The sequence below is a fragment of the Myotis nattereri genome (genome assembly GCF_964212035.1).
Source record: "Myotis nattereri genome assembly, chromosome: 16".
Classification (NCBI taxonomy): Eukaryota; Metazoa; Chordata; class Mammalia; order Chiroptera; family Vespertilionidae; genus Myotis; species Myotis nattereri.
Window position 1 is genome coordinate 24,454,577 of NC_138091.1, and position 13,258 is coordinate 24,467,834.

At 50.8% G+C, this 13,258-nt stretch overlaps 2 protein-coding genes across 3 annotated transcripts in view; both read left to right on the forward strand.

Moving 5' to 3' along the window:
- Window positions 1-5,046, forward strand: part of PHF12 (PHD finger protein 12) — a gene marked incomplete at its 5' end in the record, with an annotated part of 42,158 nt that extends 37,112 nt beyond the window's left edge. For both annotated transcript variants that reach the window (XM_081109900.1, XM_081109899.1), the window contains 5 exons: window positions 225-368; window positions 1,293-1,391; window positions 2,327-2,409; window positions 3,318-3,456; window positions 3,805-5,046. In XM_081109900.1, coding sequence (XP_080966026.1) covers window positions 225-368; window positions 1,293-1,391; window positions 2,327-2,409; window positions 3,318-3,456; window positions 3,805-4,139 — 800 coding nt within the window. In that variant the 3' untranslated portion in view covers window positions 4,140-5,046. The remainder of the gene's footprint in view (window positions 1-224; window positions 369-1,292; window positions 1,392-2,326; window positions 2,410-3,317; window positions 3,457-3,804) is intronic.
- Window positions 5,047-8,237: 3,191 nt separating this feature from the next.
- DHRS13 (dehydrogenase/reductase 13) lies at window positions 8,238-13,173 on the forward strand. The gene is made up of 5 exons (XM_081109748.1): window positions 8,238-8,370; window positions 8,460-8,578; window positions 9,797-9,920; window positions 10,137-10,448; window positions 12,050-13,173. Exons 1-5 carry the CDS (start codon window positions 8,244-8,246, stop codon window positions 12,466-12,468), a joined length of 1,101 nt encoding a protein of 366 aa, XP_080965874.1. The 5' UTR covers window positions 8,238-8,243; the 3' UTR covers window positions 12,469-13,173.
- Window positions 13,174-13,258: the final 85 nt, after the last annotated feature.

The window sequence follows — 13,258 nt, forward strand, 5'->3', positions numbered from 1 at the left end:
ACCCAGGGGCAGGAGGCATCTGTATATTCTGCACTGGGGCCTGTCTCTCACTGCAGATGGCTAGTGAGATGCCCAGCCAAGATCTTTGTATCACTTTGTGCTATTTTTTAAAAAGCTCTTGGCTGGATTTTAGAAATGCTGCACTATTTGCTCGGTAACCTTAGCCTACTTCTCATTCCATTTCCTCCTCAGCTGCTTTTTTAATCTTTCTCTTTGGTTAATAGAAATCGAGATAAATATGCTGGACGAGAAGCTGATCAAGTTTCTGGCCTTGCAGAGAATACATCAGCTTTTCCCCTCCCGGGTCCAAACTTCACCGGGCAGTGTCGGGGCACATCCACTGGCTTCTGGAGGGCACCACACAGAAGGTGCGCATGCACACCTGCCACCACACCACGCCATCAGATCTCTGTGTGAATGGCCATCTCCCCTCCATGGAAATCTCAGCTTTCAGTGTGTGCTTTTTATGGGCTTTATAAAGCACCATGGTTTTTGTTTTTTTCCTCAGAAAACAGATACAAAATGGCACCCACAGCTTTCAGCTCAGACTCCAGGAAGTGCACTGTAACTTTCTTTCATACATATCCACTTTGAGGCACAGAAAGCAGCTACAAGTGCCTTTGGGTATATGTAGTGTTTTCTGCTCAATTGCTGTCAAATATTCAAGTTAGAAGAATTTCCCAAAAGGTGAGAAACAGAGTAACAGTTGGGCTAGCCTCCTGGAAATCCTTCCCAAGAGGTTAACTCTGCTTAGGATTCCCCTTGGAGCATTAGCTGTTAAAAGTTTGGTCCCCAGACCAGCAGCAGCAGCTGCATCTAAGAACTTGTTAGAAATGCAGAGCTTGGCGCCACCTTAGACCTACAAAATCATAATCTGCATTTTAACAAGATTCTAGGCAAATCATATGCACTTTAAAGTTTGAGAGAGATGGTCTGTGCCCTTTTTTGCACAACCTCCCTATAGGACCAGCTAGTATGTCCCTGACAAACCAACCAGCAGCCAAGAGCTCATGAAGTACTATCATCCTTAAATTCTGTGACCATTGTCAAAGCTCTGGTCCTTCTTACCCCATGTGAGGACTGCTGTGTGTGGGACAGAGAGCCTCACCGTGAAGCAGCCCAGTGTTAGATGTGAGTTTGTAAAGATTACTCATCCAATGGGATTATATTCTTCAAGCGATGCGCCAGAGGTCCAGGTTCTGTTAATGTTTGAGCCATATGTTCTGTTGGTTTGCATTTGAGTGTCAGGTTCTGAGTTTCTGAATAACCCTATCCCTGTGTTTGTCTTGTAGTGCAAAGAAAGGAGGTACAGGCCCGAGCTGTGTTCTACCCTCTCTTAGGGTTGGGAGGAGCTGTGAACATGTGTTATCGAACCCTCTACATCGGGACAGGTGAGCCAGCTAGGAGGTGCTGAGTCTGTTCAGCCCTAAAGACTAACACTCTTACCCTCAAAGGCTAGAAAGGGGCAGACTGGTTTAACTTGATGGATGTCCCAACCAGAGGGGCTAAGAAAGGAGACCATCAGCTGCTTGTCTTCCCTGTCCTCTGGCCCTTTGCTTTGTGCCCAGTGTGACATCAGGAGAGGTAAAACTTCTGACTGCTGCTCAGTGAGGCATTTAAAACACTGCAAGGAGATACCCAAGGAGAGAGCACGTGCTTTCTCCCTGCAGGTCTTTGAAAAAGTTACAGGGTTCACATACACCTGAGCTTTAGTTCGCCCTCTATCTTGTACAGAGGTTCAGGCAGATTAGCCCCCTGCCTAGACATTTCCCTTCTTTCAGGTGATATGATTTATAGGCCCTGCACCCCATGTTGTGTTCTCATGAAAACATCCCATCCTCTCCCTAGCCAGTTTGGCTCAGGGGATAGAACGTTGGCCTGTGGACTGACGCTCCAGTCAAGGGCACATGCCCAGGGTTGCGGATTCAATCCCCAGTAGGGGGCATGCAGGAGGCAGCCAGTCAGTGATTCTCTCACATCATTGATGTTTCTCTCCCTCTTCCTTTCTCTCTAAAATGAATAAAAAATATATTTTAAAAAATGAAAAGAAAATATCGCATTTTCTTCAGTAGCTCACTGTACCCACCTGGGCAGGAGCCATATGTTCTAAAGCAGATCAACTGGCAAAGACAACTGTTCTTTAGCAAGAGGTTGAAAAGACATCAGCTTTAGTTTAAAATACAAGGAGGGGGCCCTGAGCTACCTGTCCCTCAGTGTCTCCTAGTGCCTGCCCAGAAGCTAACACTCCCCCTCCCCCACACCTTCACACATACACCTTACAATGTGTTCTCTGCCCGCCTTTTCCTCTATTCATGTCACCTTGCAGGAGCTGACATGGACGTGTGCCTTACAAACTATGGTCACTGTAATTACGTGTCCGGGAAACACGCCTGCATATTCTACGATGAGGTAAGGGGTGTTGATGGCATAGGAGGGAGCTCTCCCCACCCGAGGCCTCTCCCAGGCACTGGGTTTTTGTTCAGTGCCTGGGTGAGAAGGGGGTTGGGGGTCTTCTTTTCCCTCCCTGTCATCTGGGGAGGAGAAGAGTCTTGGTGTGAAAAGGACATTCTACCATGGCCATCTGCTCCCCAGGAGCAGGGCTACCATATCTCCTGAGGTTGATCACAGGCTCAGCTGAGGTGGGGGGAGGGGTGGGGCTAAGCAGGGGGAGGAAACAGCATAGAAAGAAGCCAAGCCCTCTTAGTGCAACTCTGTGAGTTTCATCATCTCATATGCCAGTGATTTCAACAGGAGCCAGTGCTGAGGAGGCAGAAAAGAGTGAGGGGGGGGGCGGTCTAAGAAGGAAGGCTTCCCTGAAGGGGTGAATCTTTTTTGTTTATTTGTTTTTGTTTTTTATTGTTAGAGTACATTTATGAAAGCTGGGGACAGTGAAACAAGGCAGGGCTTAGGATAGAAGAAGCAACAGGAGAGAACCTAGGCGAATCTGCTTTGGCTCTGGAAAGTCAGAGAAAAGGGATCCTTAGAGATAGGTTCAGGGGATGAGCCTGGGACTAACTGACAGTGCCCACTGCTCCCCTGGTTGCAAGTCTCATGGGTTCCCTTAGAGGTTAGGAGTTGCATGCCTGTGGGGGGAGGAGAGGGGGAAGGGAAAGGCGGGAGCTTGCTCCTGGGAGGGAGAGCACACAGGAGGTGAATTTTGAGCCCCAGTGGAAAAGTATAGGGAAGAAGGGCACGATTGGGAAAGAGAGAGAGCTCCTCAGATAGAGCAGCACAGCCTTCTCCATATGTCCTCTCTCCCCTTAGCCCCAGGCCCCACGCAGCAGACCACACATCTTATCTTCCCTCCTCCTCCTCAGAATACCAAACATTATGAGCTGTTAAACTACAGTGAGCACGGGACAACGGTGGACAATGTGCTGTATTCATGTGACTTCTCTGAGAAGACCCCGCCAACCCCCCCAAGCAGTATTGTTGCCAAAGTGCAGAGTGTCATCAGTAAGTTGGAGCAGAGGCCTGTGGCCATGAGGCCTGCCATTTTTGGATACATTTTCAAAGGCTCTGTCAGGGTGGCTCAGGCTTGCTGCCAGTGATATGCTGTCTCTTGCCTTCCTGGTTGCATTGGCCAAGTGCTTGCTTCTGGGCCAAGGGAGGGTCACAGAGAACCAAGTGCTGTGCACCCACTTATGTGTACAGCACTTCAGACTTGACCAGTCCTTTCTGAGCATCCCTCACCCCAGTCATGCAGCATCTAAAATGGGGAGGTACAGGGATCCATCTGGCAAACAGCCCAGATGGTTGGACTGCTCACTGTTCCTCTCTGGTGACCATCCCCTTTTTCCCCAGGGCGCCGCCGGCACCAGAAACAGGATGAAGAGCCAAGTGAGGAGGCACCCATGATGAGTTCCCAAGCCCAGGGGCCACAACGGAGACCCTGCAACTGCAAAGCCAGCAGCTCGAGCTTGATTGGGGGCAGTGGGGCCGGCTGGGAAGGCACGGCCTTACTGCACCATGGCAGCTACATCAAGCTGGGGTGTCTGCAGTTTGTCTTCAGCATCACTGAGTTTGCGACCAAACAGCCCAAAGGCGATGCCAGTCTGTTGCAAGATGGGGTCTTGGCCGAGAAGCTCTCTCTCAAGCCCCACCAGGGCCCTGTGTTGCGCTCCAACTCCGTTCCCTAGGACTGGTGGCTACCCCATCACCCGCCTCACCCACCCCAAGACTCCTGCAATGCAAAAATGTACACAAACCAAGCCCGGGTTTTTTCTATACTCCACCAGAAACCCTTCAACTACAATCTTTGCATGACATGAAGAAAACCTTTTGACTGTTTTTTAAAATCCTTTTTCTTTTCTCAAGTTCTAGGGGGCATTTGCACATATATTTGTACTCAACATTTCATGGAAAAGCGGCAGACCCGAGCTGAGGAACAGCGTGGGCAGGGAGGGGAAGGCCAATGGTCTGGACACTTCCTCCAACACAAAACCGTTCCCCACCCACCTGCTCCCTCCCCCTCGCCCGCCGTTGTAAAATAATCAGAAACTTGTTCTATTTTGTGGCAGTGACAATAGTTTTATATTAAAAGAAAAAAATACAGTTTTCATACAGCAAAATCTATACAATATCATTGTTTTATTTAATATAAAGATCGCTACCCACCCTCCTTCCACGGTTCCCACCCTCCAAGTTATTTTCCCTTTCTGCAGCGGTTGCACTACAGGTAGCTACTGTGTATTATGGACAAATGAGAAATGAATCCTTTTTCTGGCTGTCCATCTATTTTATTTCGAATAAGGAAAAGTGTATTTGGATTTTGTGTAAATACATCTAGTGATGACTTTTTTCAATGTTTTTAAAAACTGTGTACAGTACTACATGTGGTAGAGCGTTTTCTTCAAATTGTCTATTGTAGCAAAAATGTTTTTTGTCGTAAACCTGTTTTGTCTCCTTTTTTTGTTCTCTTGCCACTTCTCTCCTCTTCCTCCCACCCTTGACTCCCTCCTCTTCTCCTACCCCACAACTAGTACCAATGTACATAGTAATTGTAATGTTTTAGACTTTACAGAAACTTTCCTGTATTCTGTATATAAAAAAACAAAAATACTTCAAATTATGTTTTCTGCCTGTCTGTCCTACCTGTCATCATCCTTGGAAGGGACCCTCCCTGAGATCTTGGCCCCACAGTCTCCTTGAACAAGTCACATTCCCCAAGGGAAGTCAGGAGAGGGGAGGTGTTGTAGGAAAGTGAGCCTACAGTGCATGGGGAGTGGAAATGGGAGGGTAAGGGTGCATCTGCTAAGGGGAGCTGTTGTATGACTTTGTGGGTGACTTAGAGTTTAGAGGGTTTGATTATTTGACATGATCAGATTCTGCAAGATTCTAAGAATGTTCAGGCCCCTGCTCTTATTGGCTCCAAAACCAAGACATTAAAACAAGCTGGCATGAGTGAGACCTCTGCATTCTGGTCTAGAAGCTTTAATCTAGAGAGTAGAGACTGCCTTTAGTTCCAATTATTTGCTGTCATACTTTATTCATCTATTCTGGGAGGTCATAACACCTGGTTTTGTCCTTTCCCTGTCACCTTAGCTGGACATGGAGCAATTCAAGTACCACTTGACCCTCTGTGCCTGAATCTTGGTCTAGCTCACTTGCTATGAGCAGTCAACAAGGCAGATGTGGCCCCTGTGTCTTAGAATGTAGTGTGGAGCAATTTGTTGATTCAAACGTCTCTGGGGAAACATGAAAAATGAGAAATCCAGTCTCTAACCCCGGATGTGCCACAGTTTATAGGACTGCATTCACTACTCCACAGCAGCAATTCCTCAAGATGAAGTCTATGCATTACCTTAATTCTAAGGCCCTGAGCCCTCTTATTAAACCAAATTCCACCCCTTCCTCTTTGAAGACCTTACATGAGAAACTATCTGGGAAGTTTTTCCTAAAGACAGTCTCCCAGCCCTGGCCAGATGGCTCAGTTGGTTAGAGCATCGTCCTGATACATCAAGGTTGCAGGTTTGATCCCAGGTCAAGGCACATATAAGAATCAACCAACAAATGCATAAATAAATGGGACAACAAATCAGTTTTTCTCTACCTTCCTCTCTCTCTCTAAAAAGTCAATAAATAGCCTGGCCAGCGTGGCTCAGGGGTTGTGTCAATCTATGAACCAGGAGATCACAGTTCAATTCCTGGTCAGGGCACATGCCAGTCAGTGTTGTGGGCTCGATCCCCAGTATGGGGCATGTAGGAGGCAGCCGACTAATGATTCTCAACATTGATGTCTCTGTCTCTCCCTTCCTCTCTGAAATCAGTCAAAATATATGAAAAAGAAAAGTCAATAAATGAAAATAATGACAGTCTCTGACTCAGCTGAAGAGCACCTGTGTGTCTGTCCCAGCACTGTTCAAGTAGGTGGCCTGTTGGCCTGTCAGGATCTTGCTTCAGGGGTGGAGAAGGCACTGTTTCCTTAATATTCCATCCCCAGCCTCATCCCACAACTACAATTGAACCGTGAATCCACAGTGCAGCTAAATAGGAAACTTGCCGGGGAATCTGAGGTCTATTCCAGGCTTCCACCTACCTGTCAAGCTTTGCCCCTACCCTAATGGGCCTCCTGAACTCCCTAAGGGCAGAAACATACCTTGTTCAACTCCATCTTTCCAAGGCTAACCATACTGCTGGCACACTGTAAGTGCCAAACAATGGATACTAAATTGTACTGGATTTCTCAAGCAAGGTCCTTTCTCTGGCAAGTCACCTGGCTGGCCAGGAATATCCTTACCCTTGCCTCCCTGGTTGTTCCCACCCACCTTGCCGTCAAAGTCACTTCTTCCATTGAGTGATGGAGTTTCTTTACCCATTTCTACCACCTGTGAGAACCATTCCATGGAGAATTTCCTCCTGGAAGTCAGATAAATATTACACTCTTTCTCTTCCTGCTTCCCTTCGGAATTGGAGGGGGTGGGGAGCAGAGACAGGAAGATACAGACAGCTAAGGAAAGTGAATCCTGACAGCCCTTAACTGATGGTGCCATGCTGAGCACTGTATCACCTCCTTGCCTTCATGGGAAGAAAATCCTAGGAGCTGAGGATGGGTTATGAGGATATGAATGGAAGGACTTGTTTATGGAGGAAAAGGTATCCAGGATGGAACTTGCTTTCAGATACAAGAGTATTCATGTACGAAAGCCTCTTCAGAGGGAACGACTCTGTTACACAGTCACCCAGAGGGCTCACACACACACCCTGTTAGCCCTCCTATAAGCCTTCAGTTATAGGGCACCACACAAAGGACAGGTACACTTGACATTCATTCAAGCACACACACAGAGACTACAGATGCATGCACATGCCTGGAGGGGCTCTCAGCAACATGGACACAAACACATGAAAGATGCACACACAAAGGATCCGGCCCTGGCTGGGTAGCTCAGTTGGTTAGAACGTGGTACCCATATGCCAAGGATATGGCTCCATTGTTGGTCAGAGGGGAGTCAACCAATGAGTGCCTGAATGAGTGGGACAACAAATCATTGTTTTTCTCCCTCCCTCTCCTTCTAAAAGGAGGGCGGCCCTAGCAGGCTAGGCTCAGTGAATAGAGTGTAGGCCCACGGACTGAAGAGTCCTGGGTTGGATTCCAGACAAGGACACATTCCTTGGTTGCAGGCTCCATCCCTGTCCCTGGTGGGGGTGTTTGGGGGAGGCAACCAATTGATGTGTCTCTGTCACATCTGTTTCTCTCTGTCTCTCCCCTCCCTTCCACTCTCTAAAAAAGTCAATGGAAAAATAAATAAAAGAGAAAAATTAACATAAGTAAGTAAGTAAATAAATAAATAAATGGAAGTGGGGGGGAAACCTGAAGGGTGATCCCAGAGCCCATGGGTACATTATATACCCCAAAAAATCACTCACACACGGTATGTGGGTGCATGTGCAGACCTAGAGGGCACCCTCAGCGTGCCGGTGCACACACACGCATCTAGAACGAGTTCACGCGGGCACACCTAGAGGGCGCTCCCAGGGCCCAAATGTACACACGCACCGTGGTGTTCATACACACACACAAACACACACAGGAGGACACAGACGCGCGCCTAGGGGGCGCTCGCAGGGCCCACGCACGCACACACCCCTGCACTGCCTGCAGCCGCCAGTCTTCCCCTCCACCTCCGCCTTCCGGAGATCCTCGCGGAGCCCTTCCAAGCCAGTGCGGGCTCGATCGGCAGCTGCCAGGCGGCGATCCAGGGCGGCACGGGCCTGGGCGGGAGCCCGAAGGCGCGGCCGGCATGGAGGCGCTGCTGCTGGGCGCGGGATTGCTGCTGGGCGCCTACGTGCTCGTCTACTACAACCTGGTGAAGGCCCCGCCGTGCGGCGGCATCGTGAGCCTGCGGGGCCGCACCGCAGTGGTAACGGGTGAGTGCGGGCCGGCGGGTGGCGAGGGGCCGGGGCGGCAGGGGGCGATGCCCGCCCGGCTCAGCTGGGCTCCCGCCCGCCCTCCGCAGGCGCCAACAGCGGCATCGGGAAGATGACGGCCCTGGAGCTGGCGCGCCGAGGAGCTCGTGTGGTGCTGGCCTGCCGGAGCCGGGAGCGCGGCGAGGCGGCAGCCTTTGACCTCCGCCAGGTGAGGGAAGGCCGGGGTGGGTGGGACGGCGCACAGAGGACCGAGACTTCGGGAGACCGTGGGCTGAGCAGAGTGGCCCCGGGGGATCCAGTCCAGAGCGGAGAGGTCGGCTCAGTTTTTAAGTGCCGAAGAAGAGGGAGCGCACAGGTGCCTAGTCCCACAGGGAAGGAAGGGGCACAGACCCAAGCTGGGGAGTGGACTTGCAGAAGTAATTGCTGCTTGAAGACGTTTAAGGACTAGTAGAAGTTACATTAGTGAAAAACAGTAGGGAAGGGAACAGCATATGCAAAGGCCCTGAGGCAAGAAAACGGGTCTAATTTAAGAAACTGGGGGAGGGCGGGGGATGAGGCTGGAGCATGGGGAAGTAGGGAAGAAAAGCAAAATGAAGGGGTCAGGGCCAGGTGTAGGAGGCTCTTATAGACCTTAAAGGGGGGCTCAGATTTTATAGGATGGGCAGTCGGGATCCAACGAAGGGCCCTCCGCAGGCACTGGACTGTCAGATTAGCCTTTTGGAACCAACCTTTGGTGGCAATGTGATGCCTAGACTGGAGGGGGCAAGAGGTTTGAAAGGAGACCAGTAGGAAGTCTAGTGTAGATCTTAGGGTAGGGTAGAGGGGACAATAATAATAATACAGTAATAGCAAGTACCTGCATAGTGCTGTGTGCCAGGGACTATTCCAAGTATTTTACATATATTAACTCATTTCATCCTCACGACCCTATGATATAGGCACTATTATCCTTCCCATTTCACAGTGAGAGAACTGAGACACAGAGAGATTATCTTGCCCAAGGTCACCCTTTAGTAAAAAGCATAGTCAAGATTTACATCCTGCCCTGGCCAGTTGCTCAGTGGTTAGATCGTCGGCCCGTGGTTTCGATTCCCTGTCAAGGGTATGTGCCTCAGTTGCAAGTTCAATCCTGGTGGGGGCGAGCAGGAGGCAGTGAATCGATGTGTCTCTCTTGCATCAAGGTTTCTCTCTCTCTCCCTCACCCCTCCCTTCCACTCTCTCTGAAAATCAATGGAAAAAAATATTCTCACCTCTTGGGTAAGGATTATAAAAAAATTACATCCAGAGTCTACACTCATTCATATCACTCTAATGCATAGGGGTAGATCTTAATAATAGTAGGAGGTTGACTCTCAGAATTTGGTGTCTGGGGAAGGGGAGAGGAGAGAGGCGTCTGGTCACAAGCCCAGCCCTTGCTGCTCCACAGGAGAGCGGGAACAATGAAGTCATCTTCATGGCCTTGGACTTGGCCAGTCTGGCCTCAGTGCGGGCCTTTGCTACTGCCTTCCTGAGGTCTGAGCCACGGCTGGACATCCTCATCCACAATGCTGGTGAGAGGCAGCAGGCCCTAGGGGTGCGGGGGGCAGGCGGGGGGGTGGGGCTGAAGGGGGGTTGTTGGAGGGGCAGCCATCCCTTCCCAGCCAGGCATTGCTGGGGGTCAGTGGATATGTGGGAAGGATGTCCCCTGCCACCGTCTCACAGATGGGGCCACCGAGGCCTATGGGGATCACTCCAGAGCCATTGCTCACGCCTAGTCCCTGCCCCAGGGATCAGTTCCTGCGGACAAACCCGTGAGCCCTTTAACCTGCTGCTGCGAGTAAACCACATCGGCCCCTTCCTGCTGACACACCTGCTGCTGCCCCGGCTGAAGACATGCGCCCCTAGCCGCGTGGTGGTGGTAGCCTCAGCTGCCCACCGGCGAGGGCGCCTTGACTTCACACGCCTGGACCGCCCGGTGGTGGGCTGGCAGCAGGAGCTGCGAGCATATGCCGACAGTAAGCTGGCCAATGTATTGTTTGCCAGGGAGCTCGCCACACAGCTTGAGGGCACTGGCGTCACCTGCTATGCAGCTCACCCAGGTGAGGCCTGGCTCTTTGGCTGTTTTACTTTGATTCCCTCTCCCCTTCCCTGCCCCATCCTTGCTCCCCCAGCCTCTCATTGAGCTACAGGATCTCAGAGCAGGAAGGAAGCATGTTCCAAGGAGAGACCTGTTCTTTGCTGATCTTGAAACCAGGCTTTTTTTTGTCTGGGTTCTTGCTCTCCTACCACAAGGTTGGATGCTGACTACTGGATAGGGCAGGGATGGCGAACCTTTTGAGCTCGGCGTGTCAGCATTTTGAAAAACCCTAACTTAACTCTGGTGCCGTGTCACATATAGAAATTTTTTGATATTTGCAACCAGAGTAAAACAAAGATTTATCTTTTTGATATTTAGTTTATATATTTAAATGCCGTTGAACAAAGAAAAATCAACCAAAAAAATGAGTTCGCGTGTCACCTCTGACACGCGTGTCATAGGTTCGCCATCACTGGGATAGGGTATGGCCATGAAGAAGGCCCAGGTTCTCACCCCAAGGAGCCATCTCTATGACTGAACTGACTATATTATGATGATAATAGCAAATGATTATTCTTTCAGGAAGCAGTAACTGAGTACCTACTATGTGCCACGCATGAATCTCAGTGCTGGGGCTATAGCAGTCAACCGAACAAAGTAAACTCTAGCATTGTAGAGTTCAGGGGAAGGAGAAACCACTAATAAATATACACAGCGGCAGATGGTGATCACGTGCGATGGAGAAAGATAAAACAGGTTAAGGGGACTAGGAAATGGCGGGGTGCTATTTTATCTACGGCAGTCAAGAAAGACATACCCGAAAAGGTAACATTTGAATAGAGGCCCAAAGGAGATGAGAGAATGAGCCGTGTGGCTTTCCGGGGAGAAGAGGGTAAAGAACAGAGCAAACAGCAAGTACAATGGCCCTGAGGCAGAAGTGCCTGATGCGCTTGAGAAAGAGCAGGGAGCCTGGTGTGGCTAGAGCAGAGTGAGAAGGGGAAAGGGGCAAGCGATGTGGTACAGAGATGGGCTGGGCCTTCCAGGGTCTGCAGGTCCTTTGTAAGCACTTTGGCTTTTACTCTGAATGAGTTAACTGGTGAATACGACCAACCCCTGCCTTTAGGGAGCAGGTTACTGGATAACAAAATCTGCCCTACCCGTATTACCATGCTGCATTCTAGATAGTCATGGCCCGTGGCTAATTAGTAATTACAAGCGTGACAGTAATAATCACAACTAGTAATTATAACAGTGAAAGTAATAATCACAACTAATCGTTAGCAAGCCTTTATTACACTCCATATCTCTAGTGCCCCAAAGTGTGGCTGGTCTACCATAGCTGTTAATAATAAATGTTTGCTGGTTAAACAGAGGAAGATGGAGACAGAACTGTACCTCACAGGGGGCACAGCATGAGCTAACTCTGGGAGATGGGGATGTACAAGAAGTTAGGATGGAAATGAGTGAGGTGACCTAGTAAGGGCCCTGAATGCCCAGTAAATACTACCCTGGTTTCCCTGGAACTGGAGTCTGTGCCCACTCCCTTCTAGCCCTTTTCCCACAGCTCTGACCCTGGGTCCTCACCCACGGTATGCCCCACTCCTTCCTTTCTCCTGTTCACAGGGCCTGTGAACTCAGATCTGTTCCTGCGTCATGTTCCTGGATGGCTGCGCCCACTTTTGCACCCACTGGCTTGGCTGGTGCTCCGGACACCAGGAGGCGGTGCCCAGACGCCCCTGTACTGCGCTCTACAGGAGGGCATTGAGCCCCTCAGTGGAAGATACTTTGCCAACTGCCACGTGGAGGAGGTGCCTCCAGCTGCCAGAGACGACCGGGCAGCTCACCGGCTGTGGGTGGCCAGCAAAAAGCTGGCAGGGCTTGGACTGGGAGAGGATGCTGAATCGGATGAAGACCCCCACCCTGAGGACTCAGGGACCCCATCTTCTCTGAGCAGCCCCCACCCTGAGGAGCCCACCGTTTCTGAACCCCATGCCAGCCCTCAGAGCCCACCAGACTTGTCTAAGGTCACACACCGAATTTGAGTTAAAGCTGAACCTGAGCCCCAAGCCTCTTAACCCCCCGGCTGGGATGCTTGCTGTGGCACTTGGTGGCCCTGGAAAACCTTAGTGTGTGCCGGTCCCTAGCCTGGCCTGGCCATGGAGGAGTTTGCAGTTTTTACCTCCATGGTTACTTTCTGGGGGCTTCAAGGTATGACCTGGATGGACAGCTCTTTTCCTAGTGGAAGGAAATAGAGGTGATTATTTCTTCCTGAGAGTGACAGTAAGCCTAGTTTGAGAAGCTGTGTGTTGCGTGTAGTGTGCCAGACACTGCTTCTCAGGAATTTGAATGTCTTCTTTGTGAGGTCCCACCCTCCGTGATGCCGAGCAGCCCTGGATGCAGGCCAGGGAACCTGTCACTTGATGTACTGCCAATATTGGGAATTACTGAACTGGTGGCAACCACGTAGCTAGATAGTCAAATTATCCCCGTTTTACAGAAACAAGGCTAGGCAGCAGAAGTAAGGGGACTCGCCCAAGGTCTCACCGCTAGGAAGAGTAGGGACTGAGATTTGAACCCCGGTCCGGCTGCATGGCCAGCTGCTGTAAGGTGGATGCTGGCGAGGTGGGGCAGAGCGGGGCAGGGCGGCTGTTATCGGGGCGCCCCGTGGGAGCAGACGATCCGGGTGCTTTCGGGCTGGGCCCCGCCATCCCACCCCACGTGCAATAAAGCGCGTTGCCCACCCAGGCTGAGCGCCTCCCGGCCTCTCTTGCCGAGCCGGCCCCGCCCCCCGCCGCCCCACTTCCGGCGGGGCCGCGGCCGCGGAGGGGCGCT